The sequence below is a fragment of the Urocitellus parryii genome, chromosome 8 (assembly GCF_045843805.1).
Source record: "Urocitellus parryii isolate mUroPar1 chromosome 8, mUroPar1.hap1, whole genome shotgun sequence".
Classification (NCBI taxonomy): domain Eukaryota; kingdom Metazoa; phylum Chordata; class Mammalia; order Rodentia; family Sciuridae; genus Urocitellus; species Urocitellus parryii.
The window spans coordinates 97,662,973-97,681,515 of NC_135538.1; the positions used below are offsets into that span (position 1 = coordinate 97,662,973).

The window sequence follows — 18,543 nt, forward strand, 5'->3', positions numbered from 1 at the left end:
CATAATTTTCTTTCCAGCTTAAGAGGATTTTTTTTTAAAAGAACCTACTCTCATAGTTAATAAATAGGGCACAGAAAAAAACAATAGTATTCTTCCAATGAAAGATATCAATTCATTGTGATGAACTTACTCAGAACTGATTCACACTGGGCATAATCATTTTTGAAGTGCCTCCAAGACAAAGGAATTGATTTGCAACTCTGAAGCACATCTCTGTCAGATGCTCTCCAGTGTCATTTTGCAATTGAGACCTAGTCTATGTCATAAATTATAATATCTACTGAGATAAATAAGATTCAACTCTTGTTCTCAAAGGCTTTACAACCTAGTTGAATAAATCACAGAATGACTATAGTACGGGTCACATCATGTCATTCATCTCTTAAGTGATGTACTTAATTCCAGGTCAAACCATGTAACCTGAATTCTCAAACTCCCCCAGGCTTCCCCTTATCACTCACAGTGAAGTCCAAAACCCTTGAAATACCTACAAGGTGCCATATAACCTGATTGTTCCTGTCCACAACCAGCCCCTCCGTTTCCAGCCTGAGGTCCTACCAGCTCCCTGTTGTCCCTCCTTCTCTTCACTGTAGCTCACACACTGTGATACTCCCTTCTCCTGGACTTTGTGCTTGTTCTTCCCTGTGTCTGGAACGTCTTTGTTCATTTCCCGGTCCCCCTTTCCCTCCTCTTCAGTCTCTCCACCTTATTGAGCAGGTCTTTCCCTGTGATGCATATAAAATAGCAATCCCCCACCCCTTTACACGTCTGTTTTTTTTTTCCTAGAGCCTTTGCCACCATCTGACAGATTGTTTTTGTACTCATTGTCACAAATCTTTGTTTTATTCACTTTTAAAGCCCCAATACCTAGGATCATACCTGGCACCTAGTAGATCTTCATAAATATTTGCAGAATAAATAAATTAATGGATAGGCAGAAGCCTATTACACTGGTTGTTATCTAATAAGAAGGCTGTAAGAGTTACAGACTGACAACTTGGAGTGTTGCATTATTTTTCCTGCATTTATTGACTTTCTGATTACAGTAAAACCCAGGAAGAAGGTCTTGGCAATATAGAAGATTCTCATGGCCCTTCACAAATAAAGACCAGAGAAAGAAAGTGAGTTGGTGTGCTCCCCCTTCAGAGATAAGTGTGGAAGACTGAAGTCATCACCTCTGAGAGACAAAGTCAAGGCCAGACTTGACAAGATTTTAATCTCGTTTAAGGAAAAAAAAAAAAAAAACTTTTGTCATCCTCCTTCTGTTCACAGGTGGTAAGCAACAAAACTCAGCTCCAAAAGACAATGATGTATATTTGTGGAGGAATTCAAGACTGAAGAGTGGAGTGGGGTTGAAGAGATCACATATGACTCTATTGTTAGGAAAAAAAGCCTAAGAGCTAGACTGAGTACAGTTCTGGGGCTCAGGAGCAGGTTTTAATGAGCTGCAGAACACTAGTATAAGCCTACTGTTTGCTTGTGTTCATGATCCATCATATACACACTTACATTGAACACTGCTACCAAGGGTACTGTAAAAGTAGATCTTTTTTTCTCATTCTTGGGAACTTATAATCATAATTCTATGATGGTAAACTGGTACTACCTCTGACTGGAGACCAGAGTAAAAGACTGACTGCCAGCACTGATCTAGTAAATTCACCATCAATATTTTAAAATAATGGCTTCTTAGAACAACATTTTTCTTAAATTAGTAACTTCAACTAGTGGGCTGATGTTTTTAATTGCCTATGACTATAGAGGTAAGCTCTAAGGTGATGTGATGGGGTAAAAAGAGATAAAAAAAGATAGGGACAGCATTCAAGATTTGTTTTGGGGTTTTTTTTTGTTTGTTTGTTTTTGTTGTTGTTGTTGTTGTTGTTGTTTTTACCTCAGCTTTCCCTTTGGAAAGATAAGATATGTAATGAAATAGTAAGAAAGTGACACAACTGCATCCAGCAAGTTCTATGAGCCTGGATAGAAATTCTACTCATTCAATGGATCAGAGTTTGTAAAAGTGCCCTGGTTTTCTCTTTTATCCATTTGCTTCTGTCTTGTCTTCATTCTCCAATGTTATTTTTTTTTCTTTAGAATTCCCATGGCAAAAAGCTTGTACACACTCAAAAGCATTCTATCACACAAGGCTAGAGACAAAAGCACGATCCAAATTATTTCACTGACTCACTCATTTAATTAATAAATACTTATTGGCTATAATTATTTTAAAATTAATAATAGTATATGCTTGAAGCAAATACTTAAGCTTTTTATCCATTAAAAAAATACCTCAAATATCTCAAAATTCTATGGTGTACAGTAAAGCTCCCAAGATTGAAAAACATAATAAGACTTTTGGGATTTTGATTGGCATTGCATTAAACCTATCGAGAACTTTTGGTAATATCGCCATTTTGATGATGTTAGTTCTGCCTATCCATGAACAGGGTATATTTTTTCCATCTTCTAAGATCTTCTTCTATTTCTCTCTTTAGGGTTCTGTAGTTTTCATTGTATAAATCTTTCACCTCTTTTGTTAGGTTGATTCCCAAGTATTTTATATTTTTTGAGGATATTGTGAATGGGGTGTTTTTCCTCATTTCCATTTCAGAAGTTTTGTTACTGATATACAGAAATGCCTTTGATTTATGCGTGTTGATTTTATATCCTGCCACTTTGCTGAATTCATTTATTAGCTCTAGTAGTTTCTTTGTAGACCCTTTTGGGTCTTCTAGGTATAGAATCATGTCGACCGCAAATAGTGATAATTTAAGTTCTTCTTTTCCTGTTTTTATGCCTTTAATTTCTTTCGTCTGTCTAATTGCTCTGGCCAGTGTTTTGAGAACTATATTGAATAGAAGTGGTGATAGAGGGCATCCCTGTCTTGTTCCAGATTTTAGAGGGAATGCCTTCAATGTTTCTCCATTCAGAATGATGCTAGCCTGAGGCTTAGCATAGATAGCTTTTACAATGTCGAGGAAAGTTCCTGTTATTCCTAATTTTTCTAATGTTTTGAACATAAAGGGATGCTGTACTTTGTCGAATGCTCTTTCTGCATCTATCAAGATGATCATATGGTTCTTATCTTTAAAGTATTTTCTCAGTAAGAGAACAATGAGAGGTAAATAGGGAACCTACATCATGGGAACAAATTTTTACTCCTCACACTTCAGATAGGGCCCTAATATTCAGAGTATACAAAGAACTCAAAAAATTAAACAATAAGATAACAAATAACTCAATCAACAAATGGGCCAAGGACCTGAACAGACACTTCTCAGAGGAGGACATACAATCAATCAACAAGTACATGAAAAAATGCTCACCATCTCTAGCAGTCAGAGAAATGCAAATCAAAACCACCCTAAGATACCATCTCACTCCAGTAAGATTGGCAGCCATTATGAAGTCAAACAACAACAAGTGCTGGAGAGGATGTGGGGAAAAGGGTACACTTGTACATTGCAGGTGGGACTGAAAATTGGTGCAGCCAATTTGGAAAGCAGTATGGAGATTCCTGGGAAAGCTGGGAATGGAACCACCATTTGACCCAGCTATTGCCCTTCTTGGACTATTCCCTGAAGACCTTAAAAGAGTGTACTATAGGGATATTGCTACATAGATGTTCATAGCAGCACAATTCACAATAGCTAGACTATGGAACCAACCTAGATGCCCTTCAATAGATAAATGGATAAAAAAATGTGGCATTTATACACAATGGAGTATTACTCTGCACCAAAAAATGACAAAATCATGGAATTTGCAGGAAAATGGATGGCACTAGAGCAGATTATGCTAAGTGAAGGTAGCCAATCCCTAAAAAACAAATGCCAAATGTCATCTTTGATATAAGGAGAGCAACTAAGAACTGAATAGGGAGGAAGAGCGTGAGAAGAAGATCACCATTAAACAGGGTTGAGAGGGGGGAGGGAAAGAGAGAGAGAAGGGAAATTGCATGGTAAAGGAAGGAAACCCTCATTGTTATACAAAATTACATATAAGAGGAAGTGAGGGGAAAGGGGATAAAAAAACAAGAGAGAGAAATGAATTATAGTAGATGGGGTAGAGAGAGAAGATGGGAGGAGAGGGGAGGGGAAGGGAGGGGGGATAGTAGAGGATAGGAAGGGCAGCAGAATACAACAGACACTAGTATGGCAGTATGTAAAAAAGTGGATGTGGAACCGATGTGAATCTGCAATATGTATATGGGGTAAAAATGGGAGTTCATAATCTGCTTGAATCAAATGTATGAAATATGATATGTCAAGAGCTTTGTAATGTTTTGAACAACTAATAATAAAAATAAATAAAAAATAATAAGACTTTTATGCCATCCATTATCATGAGATCATTGACATGGTATGTAAACATCTGCACTTCAGGGTTTTTTTTTTTTTTTGTCAGAATAATGAAAATACTTTTTGCCAAAAAAACCACAAGGTGGCTATGAGAATCCAATGAGCTAATATACATGACAGAGCTTTATAAAGAAATAAAATCAAAAAAGAAACTTATAAGGCAAAAAATATGTGTATATATACATACACATATATACATATGTACACATTACATTTATAAATATGGACTGTTGACTGTAAATAATCTAAAGGAAAGTGACTACTCAGTGTGTTTCTTTTTTTCGAAAAAGTTTTACAATTACCCTATAGTGGTTGTATAAAAATAAACATACAAGGATTTCAATAATCATGAGCTCAAGAAGCATTTTGTGGAATATACAACAAAACAGACTGGCCTAATTGAAATATTTCAGTGATTAAAGAAAAGACAATGGCATGACTCAGCCCTGAGGAGGCGTACATGAGAAATGAGATTGCTCTCAAGTGTGTCATGTCAGGGGAAAAGTGGTCAAGGAGAAACTGCCTTTGAGCTTGAAGAAGACATCAGCTCTACACAAAAGCTTTCAGGGTGGAATATTCTAAACCACAGAGACTTTAAGGACTCTCAGAAGAATGACTCATACTTCAGTACCGCAGGACACATCAGCTGGCATTCAGAACTAGGGACAAAGTCTCTGTGAGTTGAAGTACTCTTCTTTATAATGTTCCAGTAAGTTGCATTTTGCTTTTACCTGTATTTAGCCATGTCGCTTATTTTTTCATATCTACTGTTGTTTACTCTCTACATTCAGTATTCTATCCAGGACAATAATGAACATTCATAATGGCATGAAATTTCAAAAGCAAAAGCCAAATGTCATCTAAATTGGGCTCCCCTGTTGCTAAGGAAGACCATAACTTACCCATCTTGTCCAACCTAACTTGACTTCTTGAGCAGAGAAAAGAGACCTCACATCCTTTCTTAATATTTTGATGATTCTGTTTGGGAATTAGAAAAGCTTTATCTACAGCCTAAATCTTCCCTTTCATCTTACTCTTTTTAACATACTAGAACTACACTGTCCATAGATGCCAGACCTCAGACTTCCCCTTTTCATTAACTAATCATGTTTCATGCAATGCAAAAACAGCCAGCAGAACTAGACATGGGAGGTGTTCAATAAAGGTGATACTTTCACAAAGGCCCAATTTTCCAACTTCCTCATCAGTATTTTCTTATTCTCCTTGAATTGTTTAAAATTAACAATATTGCTTTCTCTTTGAAAGCCACACAGAACAAAGATGTGCACTAACACTGTGACCCTGGATGATCTGTTCAAACTATGGGAGCCCCCATTTCTTTCTTGTCAAAGGATTGTTCATATTACCTCTTCATAATTCAGAGATTTCAGGTGCAATAATAACACACATATTTTGCTTTTACCTGTATATAGCCATGTTTTACCTTGTCTACAGGACTATATTGATAACTTCACATACTGTGAAGTGTAAGACTGACAATAACCCATTCAGGTTGACAGAATGGTAATTCCAACCTCTAGATTGTAGGTGGGAAATTTCTTTCCAGATGTGATCTACTGCATTGATGTTTAAGAGAAGAACAATTAAGACTGGTGAACCAGATTCATAATGGTCCCTAAAATTGTCTCCAGAGCCTGATACTAAATCATCTGGCTGCCAGAGTAAACAGTGATTTTTTTTTTTCCATAGTGGAGATTGAACCTATGCCTCACACATGATAGGCAAGTGCTCCTCTTCAAACTCACATTGAAAATATTTTGAGAGTTAGGGTCCTGGACCTATTTCCTTCTAATATTGAATTGACACAGTTGCAATAAAAGCAAACAAATAGGTAAGCCAAGTTGAAAAATAAAAACTCATGAAATAAATGATATACTGCATCTTTTAAAAGCCAAATCTCTCAAAAATAATTTGAGATTTGTATTGAGCTTGTGCTATGATATTGATTTAATATACTTTCACTCCAGCCAATTTACTATGCTTCTCCCCTAAAATAGAAGACAAATAATTTTAATATAAACTGCTTATTTTATATAAAATCACTATATTTACTTATGTAATTTAACTCTATTATATCATACATTTCTAATACAAACATACTATACATCATACTATACATATATATAGAAAAGATATGTATAGCTAACCAGAATTGCCCCATCATGTTATTTATGTGTGTTATAGTCATATATAAATAAAATGAAAACATATGTATGTATATCATAGCTTTTTTTCTTTTCTTTTTTTAAAGATAGAGAATTTGTTTTAATATTTTTTTTTTTTAGTTTTCAGTGGACACAACATCTTTTTTTATTTTATTTTTATGTGGTTCTGAGGATCAAATCCAGCGCCCTGCGAACGCCAGGCAAGCGCATTACCGCTTGAGCCACATGCCTAGCCCCATAGTTTTATTTTTCAAAGACATCTTTTTTTATTCATGTTATCTTGAACTTAATCCTGAACATCATTCATGATGGCAAATACTGAAAACTCATATATAAAAAGTGAAAACCATTAAAGCTTCATAAATTATATTTCTTAAGAGTAATGTACAATATTGCATTCAATGATTTCCACTCTGATACATCTTATTCCCAAAAAGTGTGAATACAGGTTTAATGTCATGATATAGAAATCAAAGTGATAAATAATTGAAATAAATGATTATATAAATTGAAGAGAGTGATAGTAATTCCTTCAGAAACCTACCTATATCTCATGGACATTTTGAGATTAAAATTTAATTTAAAACTTGGTTAAGAATTGCCTTGAACTCATTAGAGAAAATGTTTAAAGTAAATGCAAAAAAAAAAAAATCATCATTAAAGTAAGTTAAAGCAAAAACATTTCATCCCTGCCCCACCTCCCTGAGAACATAAGTGCAGGAATATTTTATTAAGAAAAAAAATAATTTGTTTTCAATTCACAATGAGTTGTTTTCACTATGTCTCAAAATCATCATGTATATACACATATGTATATATGTATATATGTATATATATATATACATATATACATATTTGCTCCTTTGAAATAATTTCTTAAAGTATTAAGCTAAGAATTTACATGTATTAATACACACGCATTTATTTCACCAACCAACTTGTCTCTATTATACTTTACTGAATAGAATTTAATAAAAAAATGTCCAAAATGTTCTCGATTCCCATACATTACTCTCAAGCAACAAATGTCATTATTTTAAAAATTAGTAATATTTCCATACTAAAGTGGGAGCTATTCAACTTCATTATGCTACTGCAGTGCTTGTTACCATAGCAACTCCTTCATTTGCTGTGTTAGTAACCATAGATTCTCATCACAGTCCTGGAAGGGCTGGAAAGGACACAACTGAATGCTCTCAGGTTCAGCTAGAAAATTGAAACACAGACTCTGATTTCTTGTGACTTACCCAATGTCAGCACCGTAGTTACGGTTAGAGCAGAAGCATCAGTTGGGTTTTCTGATACCCAATCTATCATTCTTTCAAGTATAGCTTATTGTTTCCCTCTGTTCCCCCAAATGATACCGAAATTACACAAACACATGCTATTTTCAGAATCAGTCTATACTTTTTATGATTTCTCAATTTACAAATAAAAAATATTGCCTTTATGGCAGGACACCAAAAGAATTGTTTGAAAAAGGGAAAAAGTCAGTATTAAACTGCTTTCCTAGAAATTTTCAATAATTTTACTGAAGATATCTATTGTTCAGGAACATATAATATTTTGGACAATAAAAATTTGAAAATGTAAAAATAATCTTTAACAAATGACATCCAGAAAACTTATTTCATAATTTTAATTGGCTCATCACTATAAGAATAAGAAATGGAAAAAATTTAAAAAGAGATAATTATCCTCTTTAATCTAATTTTTATAACAAATAATAGATTCTAGAGTTTGGATCAGTTTTGCCTGATGCAGCCACTGCTGTGAAAGTCTTAAAATGTGACTAGTCTGAGATTCTTTACACATGTAAAATACACAGATTTCAAAGACAGACTTCCCTCACCATGCAAAAATTTATCTTGCATTAAATAAATAAATCATTGAAATTGATGTTATCTTTTTATTTTTTAATATGACTACTAGAAAATTTTAAATTGCTTACATGGTTTACACTTATTAAGTCACATTGTATTTGCTTTGCTCAGCACTGGGCTAGACCATCCACATACCAATCCTCCTGTGTGAAATTTTGTTTCTCATTTCTACAAACCCAAAAGTTACCCTATGCTTTCAATTGTGACCTTCTCTCAAGTCCTTCAGGATTTCCCTCATGAAGAGGTGAACTCTCTTCTGTAAATTCCAGTAGTGTTTTTTCTCCAACCCAACCCCTTCTAACACTGCAACTTGAATATAATTCACTGGCAAGTAGGTCTATGTATGATTTTATGTAAGTTTGTCTTCTGACCAAACAACCACCATGGGGCTTTACTAAAACATCAGTAAATTTTTAATAGACAAGTATGTGAACAAACTTATATACAGTAAATTTATCCTCAATTCATTTTCCCTCAGATAAAATTGTCTTGAGAAATCAAAATTTTTAGAAGTAGGTCTATGACTTTGTAAGAAAATACATACCAGTTGACTCTCAGACACTGTAGAGGATGGTGATGAGAGATTTGCCTGCAAAACAAACAGTATAACTTAGTAAAATAATATATCTATACTTTAAATATTTGAAGTTATTTATTACTAAAGTAATGTAGGCCTTTGAAAAGTATAAAGAAAAAATAAAAGCATGCTAACAAGAAATGATTTTTAACAATTTGGTACATTGCCTACAATATTTTTCTATACATTTTATTCAGAGTGAATATGGTATTTAATATACTGCTTTTCCCTCTTAATGTAAGTACTGTCACATGCCATCAAAAATTCTTCAAGTTTACCTAATATTTAATTATTTTATTTTATATTTTACTTACACATATGAACATTGTTGACATTTATACAAATTTTTTAAATACTTTTTTTCCCTTAAATTTTCTTTACATATAAAGAAAACTTAAGTTTCATGACTTCAGAATGGAAATGATTTGGTTTTAAACTATTAAACAGCATATTAATATCATTTCTTCAACATTGATTCCTGTATTTTATTCATCTGAATTTAATTTCCTGTTTAAAAAATTATTCTATTTTAATAAGAACATTAAGCTAAAGACCTACCCTCTTAATAAAATTGTAATAATACAGTATTATTGACTATAGTTATACTATTGTACAGCAGATCACAAGAACTTTTTTCAGTTGCACAAGTAAAAACTTGATGATCATTGATTGCTAACTTCCCACTTCTCTCACCACCTTAGTTCCCTTCTTACTGAAATAATTTTTTGATAGTTTTTCTCAGATTTTACTGTCTTTCATTTTTTTTATCTGAAAATGTTTTTTATTTTATTTTATTCTCCCATGAGAGTTCAACAGGATACAGAATTCTAGCTAATGGTATCTTTCATCTTTGGAAGATACTTTCCCACTAGTTCTAATTTCTTTTGCTGCTGTCAATATGAATGCCATAACTTGGAGGATCTTCTGTCTTTAGGTTACTGTTTAACATTTTTCTTCATGACCTTGTGTAATAAGGTGTACTGGGCCAGGGAGGTAATTAACAGAGGTTGGGGGCAGGAAAGGTGATGGGCAGAAGAGGAAAGAAAGAAGATATTGAGCTTGAGAGAAAAGAAGATGTACAGAGTTTTAGTTGGGCTGAATGAATAAGTTCAATGAATTATTTCACTGCATTGTAGCCACAATGAATAATAATGTTTCAAAATTACTAAAATATGTTTTAAACATTATTATCACAAAAAGTGATAAATTGATGAGGTGATAGGTTTGCTAGTTAGCTTGATTGAATCTTTGTATAATGCATACATAGATCGAAACTCACATTGTACCCCATAAATATTAATTGTTATCAATATTAATTATTACCAATCAAAAACAAATAGAAGCACAATTTTTTAAGAATTAAAACTAAAAGAACAGTCAAAATTATGGAAATAAATTTTCTGACTTCAAAGAAAATATAGAGTAAGATTATATAAGAACTAAAAGAGTTAAGAACTAAGGGGGGAAAGTAAGGATTTAAAATTCATTAAAAAATAAATTACTACACAGGACCACCATCTGTACCAAGCTAGCTTGGGTGAAACCATCTTCATCTCCCATAATGTCAGATGCAAACAAAGTACAACCAATTTCTTTGGCCATTTTCTTGAGATGCTTTTCCTTGCAACTCATGTTTGATAGTCTAACACCATAAGGAAAAGGAAAGGAGGCCTAAAGTGTTTTACATGCAAACTCTGCTCTTCCTCCTCACTTAGCAGAGCCAAGATAGTTTTCTTTCATTCCCTTTGTCAAGTCCTTTCACATACATACACACTTCAGAAAAATTTCTGAACAATGAAAACATAAATAAGTGAGACTGGTTCACGGACTGGAATTTCTTGCTTAAATTGTACACAGCTCTTCGTGTAATTCATCAAACCTCTACCCTAATCCTATGGAGGCAGATCTATGGAGGTGGATTTTAGTCACCTAAGATCTATGACTGCATTAGTGTACTTTGCCTCTGAAACACTCCAGCATAGCAACATTTCCAGGCATAGCAACAAGAGAAGTGTGTGAGCTGGCTAAATTGGAGAAGATGACCTTCTTTGAATACAGGAAATATTCTTTGTAGCAGGAAATATTCTTAATAAAGTTTGACATATTTTTCAATATATTGTGATATTTTGGAAGAAATATACTTTCATTATTATGACATTTTCTGTCCCTCGAGCTCATTAAAATGAGATCTTACCTATATACTAATATTTAATAAGCCTATCTCATTTATTTCCCTGGCACTTAAAAGCAATTTATGAAATATAGAAAATTTATGGAATAAGTTGTTATCAATAGAATGTTATTCCAACCACGGGTATTTTGATAAATAGTAATATTAGTTCTCTTTTTTTGAGGTTGCTTTTTATTAAGAAAGCATACTGTGGTTTTGAATTATATGGATGAAATTAATTTAAACTGGTAGCAATGAATGAAAACAATAAACATTTACAAAAGTCCTCATAACATGGAGAAAAAGAATCCCTTCCAAAAAGGATTCCCTTCTAAATCTGATAGAGTAAACAGAAAACAAAATACAAATTTCAATTAAAAAATAATTCCTTTACATAGGGTAAAAAAAAAACTACTTAAAACTGTTATGAGAAATAATCACTCATATATTATCTGATAAATTGTGAGTTAATAAACATGAAAGCAAGTGATTTAAAAGCCTGAAAACATAAAGGTATTATCATTTTAATTGTTAATAAGACCAGATAGTATTCATTCCAAGTTTAGACTAATGGTTATTAGGCATTAATATATAATTTAAACCCAGAATAGTTATACTAACGGATACAAGTCTTTAAAAACTCAAACTATTCTCAGCTTCTATAAGCTCAACAACATCAATGGCAGAGGTTTTGTCATGGAGCAGACCTGGGTTGTATTTTGCCTAGTCTGCGATTTCTGAGGCTTGTTTTCTCCCTCTGTAAAATGGAAATTCTGTGATGATAACTCCCACCTCACATGACAAGGTTGTGGTTTAAATAAGACAACTGAGATTTATTTGCAAGATAAGAGTTCAAAACATTTACTAATTTAGTACCCATTAAAAAGAAGCAAAACATTGATGATAAATTAATTGACTCCAAGTAGCCTAACAATTGCTACCTATTCAATGTATTGTTAATTTTATTTATATTACTAATTTTATTTATATTACACTTAGGAGAATATCAATTAAGTTACTTTAAAACCATCATTCAAGCACACCACGAATTGAAGAAAAGTTTGGCTTTCATCTGAATAGATGGATTACTTATATCTTAAAACATATACTGTGAAATATCACAAAATGTTCAAAAAAGAAGTAAAGTAATATTGTATTGCAGTGACTTTCTTTCTAATTTTCCTCCTTCCTTTCCTTGTTTTGAGAGGAATCATCCTTTCATCCAAAGCCCATAAGGATGAATCATTATACAATTTCCTATTATTTAATGAAACCATTACAATCGTTCTAGGAAAATTGTAAATCCTATGAACATTCCAATAGATTGAAAATTAACAACTTTGAAAGTTTGTTTTAACATCCATCAGAAAGTTCTCCTGTCTTTCTACAAGAAAATTACCTTGCCCATTTTCTATTTTCATTGCATACTGTCTGTCTCCTCCATTGGAAAACATGCTTCAGAAATAGGACCTTATTATTGTATTTGTCCCTTTCAACCCAGTGACTCCTCAGTGACCAGTACATGGCAGATCCTCAATAAACATATTTGTTGAATCAATGAACAAAAATGGAAAACTGAATAATGGAGACAGAAAAATACCAACTAGCATTTTTACTGGTAATGTTCCATGTACTATATATGAATCTTTTTATGAGCCTCAAGAATAAGGCTTTGGGATGGTCAGTGCTAATTTGCTGAGGATATGCTCAAATGTGACAGACATTTTTCCTCGGCTCTACTTCAACTCTTCTCTTTGTTCAACCTCCTCTGTGGTACAGGAGTTGGTAAACTGTGCAATTCCTGCTTTTGAACTTAATCTATGAATCTATACAAAGTTAGTGACACACAGATCTCCAGCAGGTATCTACTCTTCAGACACAAGGTAAAATAAGCCATCTACCCCCAATCAGGCAGTTATCTGTGATATACACTTGGGTCTAACCTACTAAATGCCTCCACTTTTTTTAAGCATTACTCCAAAGGGCTCCCAATAATAATGAAATGTCGCAGTGAAAGCTTCCAGGAAATGCTGTAAGCAGTGTTCCTGCCCACGTCCTGTAAACATAATTTCCTAAATGTGATAACATTTAATAATTTCACTGAGTTCATTATTTGCCTTCGGGAGATTCAAATGAAGGCACAAATATATAAACTGTAATGATGGCATGGCACAAAATACACATTTAATAACTATTTACTCTTGAGGAGGATGACAAAAACTATGTACTAGGAAACTAATATATAATTTAAAGAAACAGGTTACTGCTTTGTTTTAGGCTGAACACTCAGCACTTGATTGGAAGACAATCACAGTTGTACTAAAATGTGCTTGCTCAAATGCAAGAGTGGGTCCATGAGTAATATGTTGCTGTCTGGTGAGTGAAGAATGGGGACAGTAGGTGTGTCCAAGTGCCTGTGCCCAAGACACACTCAGATCCAGTTCACCAGGGTCATTTGAACTAAGTGTATAGTTCATATGTACATAGCCGCTATCAGTCTATCGTAACTATTTTGTTATACACAGAAACTGATTTAGTTAATAATTTAAATGCAGGAAACAACAAACTAGTCAGTAGACTAAATTGGGAATTCCATTGGAAATGGACAAATCTTAATGTTTCAAGTATGCGAATTGACCATTTTATAACAAACACAACTATTAAAAAATAAAAATGAAGTTTGGATAATTAAACAGACAGAAAGCAGGTGTTACAGTTCTGTTTTATTCAGCTGAATTAATCAAACTAGGTTTCATTTAAGACAGAATTTATTTGATAAGCTTACCTGATGTTTTATCCCTGACATAATCTGATTTTTCATACCTGGGCCAATCACACCATCCTACCCCTCTTTTTCCACTTAGGGAAAAACCAACTAGTTGAATTTAAATTATTGTGTAGTTGAGTTCCTGTCAAAGTATACACTTGACATCCATTTAAAAAGCATTATGTATAGTTATAAAAGTACTTACATATTTGGTTTCTCTACCAGCTGCTTTTGGAAGAGTTGTAGAAGTCTGTATAAAAATAAAAATAATTATACTTCTGAATAATTCATAAATAATAAAATATTTAGCATTTCTGAATAATTATCCTTATTTTCCATTAAGACTTTATAACCATTACTCCCTCTTTTCTATATTAAACCTCCTTTACCTTTAAAAATTATTTTATTAAACAAAATCAAACTTTACCACTTCATTATTCTTTCCATTGCTGTAACCTATTTGTTTTCTGTTGATTTCCCGCTTATTATTGATAACGTTAATTCATGGGTCATAATAATTCATTCAGCATGTTTCTTTCACAATTTTGGCTCTTTTAAAATTCCCATAGAAATCTCTGTTCTCTCAGATCTTTGAGTTGCTCAAATCCAAAGATATCCTCATTCGTTCCATTACAATCAGCCACTTCCAAAACCATTGCTGGATTTTACCTTCACAGATGGTATAGAAAACCTCTTAAACTGCAATTTCAGATGTGCCTGTCTCAGAACTCTATCTCCACCCACAACCCCATTTGTCTGGTACTCCTGATGCCTTGATACAGCATCTGCTTCATTGGGACTTCTAAAAATTGACCCTCACAAGACATCTTCTGGTTTTATTATCTTTTAATTTGCTTATATTTCATTTTATCATGTTGAAATTGTTCCTTTTTTCCTTTTCTCATCCCTCCCTTCTTGTGACAAATTAACTTGCAAAATAACAGCAACAACACTAGTTGGGCTTTATAATCCATTTTTCTCCATTATACCTGAGAAGCAAAACACCTCTTTGGAAACTCAATTATATTCATTGATTTCATTTTAAAATAATGGTTATCTACTTCAAATGTGCATTCCATACTTCCTGATAAACCTCTAAATTTTCTTTTATAGGTTCACTTTCTGAAATTAGGTGGCTATTCAATTAATTTATCTATTAAATATTTATTGCATATCTACTATGTGCCAGACACTGTTTTAAACTCTTAGGACTTATTAATGAACAAAAGAGACAAAGTTATTCTGCCCTTGGGGAACTTATATTCTATTCTAGCAGAAGCAAAAATAAAGAGTAAAATGATAAATAAGTAAATTATATGTTAGATGGTGATCAATATAATGAAAAACAGTAGCCAATTTTACTATAAGAATTGGGAGCAGAAAGCAGAGCTAAAGGATTTTTAAAAGGCAGTTTGGCCAGAAAAGTGTGTGGAAAACTGGGAGCAAGGAATGCATGGTTGTAAAAGAGATTATGGTAAATAGAGAGATGCTAAGTATTTTGCACAGAGATACTAGCAAAGATGTCTTGAGGGTCTCTCAGAAATGTTCAATACCACGCCAAATATAGACTCAAGGATGTAGAAAGGAAAAAATCTTTTGAGAAAAGATTGTTGAGATATCCTTCTTGCAAAGGGGGAACTAAGAAGCTATTTCACTTTGCTCCGTCACTCAGGCACTTAAAGTCTATTGCAGCTGTGGGCCCAGGGGACCCAATTACTGTGCAAGCTGGTGGCAAATTTCACATGGTGCTGGTTTTATAGGAATAAAGGATACTAGATTTAAGAGATCACTGAACTTTCAAAGCAAGGTCTGGGAGGCCAGACAAAGTGTAGCAGAGTCAGAGTCCCTACAGAATGCTCCTGAGAGAGTGACATGTGAAGCTGTGAAAGTGAAACTGAAGCTGAATGGAGGCCCCGGGAATTAAGAGATGCCAGTAACATGGACTGTTTGCTAAGAAAAGATGCTGGCTTCAGAGAGAAAGACAGGCCAAGAGAGAGGACGTGAGCTCTGCTGTGAGGTAGCAGTTAGACACAAGCAGTCAGTCAGGAGTTTAAGAAAATACTTAGTACAGAGCAAATCAGATCTACCTCAATGGTACCACTAGTTCTGACTAGATAGCTACTTCAGGCCCTTTGCATGATCTCAGCTCTATAAATTATTTCCTTACAACCAAAGAAAGATGGATAAATTCAGGGAAGGACAAATATGTGTTTTCTCAGAAGGGCCTAATTGCTAAGATATCTTCTGCAAGACCCTACATAAATAATACAGACCAAGACAACAGGATGATTAAGACTGGAGCCCACTGACCATAAATTCTATAAAACTAATTCCAGTTAGGACCTGGCCAGGTCAGCCAGGCCCAGATGTCCAAGAGTTTCCCTTAGGTTATTAGCTAACACAGTCTGTTGATCCAGAACCAAGAGGTGATACTTGAGTGGGATCTTCTAACAATGTGGCTCCTGTCCTAATAAAAGCTGAGACACAAAGAAATGAGTTATCACTCTTCTCTATGGGAGTATCTGCTCTCTATCTTGAGGGTCCTCCTCTTTCTTTCTCTTCTAATAAACTTTTATATACTTTTACTAAGTCAAAAACATTTTTCTTGAAAACCTCTCATGCAAAAACACAAAAACTGAGAACATAATGTCGTCTCTGGTAAGATCTTATTTCCATTATCACTGCTACTTTCAAGGTCAAAAGGGAAGGATTTCTCAAGCCCTTTGAAGAACACATATTTCCACCATGTGTCCTAGACGTTGTACATGAAGTTTTGGAACCTGTTTTTGTGCCTGGGTTTCAGATTTATTTTTGGCCTTATCTCTTCTTTTTATGCCTTGATTCCTCCCTTTTGGAATAGGAATGTTTATTTCATGCCACTTTATATTGGATATATATGTAACTCGTTTTTTTTTTTTTTTCTTTTTTTACAGGAGCTCAGAGCCAAGTATTTGCCTTGAGTCTCAGAGGAGACTTTAGACTTCGATCTGGGGTGATGTTGGAATTGTTATGACTATGAGATTCTTGAAGATTTGAAGATGGGTTAAATGCATTTTGCATTGTTAGACAGACATGATCTTTCTGGAGCCAAGTCTGGAATAATATGGTTTGGTTATGAGGTGTTCTCGCCTCATATCCAAAAGCTCCTGTGTTAATGCAGAAATGTTCAGAGGTAACTGATTGAATTTTGAGGGTTGTAACCTGAACAGTCCATTGTAGTTTGAATGAACTAACTGGATGGTAACTGTAGGCAGGTGGTGGGTGTTTAGTGGTAGGTCACCAGGATTGTGCTCTAGGAGGGTTCATCTTCTCCCTGACACCTTCTCCCCGCTCTGTTTCCTGGATTCCATAAATTCAGTAATTCTCAGCCATGCCCTTCTGCTATAATGCCCAGCTACACCTTGAGCCCAAAGCAATAGCGTCAGTCAGCCATGAACTCAACCTCTGAAACTGTGAGTCAAAGTACATGTTTCTCCTCCACAGAGTTCATATTGGGTGTTTTGGTCACAGTGAGGAAAAGCTGATAACTACAATACATCACCATGTTTTTGAAGATAAAATTTTATCTTGCAAAGTTTTAGAGCAAACTGGTAACTTTAAAATGTAATAAACTGATTTTTAAAAGTACTAAATATACTAGGAAGACAGTAGAATCATGTTGGGTACATTCAAGACACAGCAAGAATGCTACCAGGGCTAAAGCAGAGTAAGTAAAGAGACAATGAAAAAAGAACATGGATGTTTTGTGAGGCCTAATAATAAGGTCCTTCTGGGAACTGTAATGACTTTGTCTTTCTTTCTAAGTGAATGTGTAGGCATTGCTAGTTTTAAGTAGAAGAAGTATTTTAGTCAGATTTTTCACTACTGTGATGAAAGGACCTGACCAGAACAACTGTAGAGGAGGAAAAATTTATTTAGGAGTTCACAGTTTCCGAGGTCTCAATCCATAGGTAGCAGGTTCCATTTCTCAGGGCCTGATATGAGGTAGGACATCATGGTGGAAGAGTATGGCAGAGGAACCAGCTCACATGATGATCAGAAAGCAGAAAGAGAGGTCTCCATTTGCCTGAATAATGGAGTGTAGAGACTGGCATGGTGGTGCATGCTTTAATCTTGGAGAGTGAGGAAGTTGCCTCACAAGTTCAAGGCCAGCCTGGACAACTTAGTGAAATCTTGTCTCAGAAAGGGCTTTCGGATATAACTCAGTGGTAGAATATTTGCCTAACATTCTCAAGGCTCTGGGTTCAATCCCAAGCACTGGGAAAAAAAAAAAGAAAACAGAATGCAGTACAGTGAGGCAAACATACAGGGATTCTGTGCTATCTAGCAAAGCTTCGTGCTGGCTTATTAGTGCAGAAGCTATGAAATAATCGTATTCTACAGATATTTTGAAGCTACAACAAAGGATTTGTAACAGAAGGAAGCAGATGTCAAAGAGTGAAATAAAACATGATGCAAAGTTTCTGGCTTTGAACAAATGAAAGATTGAAATTCTTTTAATGGGAATGGGAAGGAAGCATATGGACATTTTTGTAGAAGGAAATCTAAACTCTAGATTTCATTTTTACACATACTAAGTTTGAGACATTTATTATAAATCTA

General features: G+C 34.3%; 1 protein-coding gene across 18 annotated transcripts in view; it reads right to left on the minus strand.

Moving 5' to 3' along the window:
- Positions 1–18,543, minus strand: part of Mlip (muscular LMNA interacting protein) — a 237,267-nt gene that overhangs the window by 65,284 nt on the left and 153,440 nt on the right. For all 18 annotated transcript variants that reach the window (XM_077801981.1, XM_077801982.1, XM_026411254.2 and 15 more), the window contains 2 exons: positions 14,147–14,191; positions 8,972–9,016 (listed from right to left, as the gene is read on the minus strand). In XM_077801981.1, the coding sequence (XP_077658107.1) occupies positions 8,972–9,016; positions 14,147–14,191 (90 nt within the window). The remainder of the gene's footprint in view (positions 1–8,971; positions 9,017–14,146; positions 14,192–18,543) is intronic.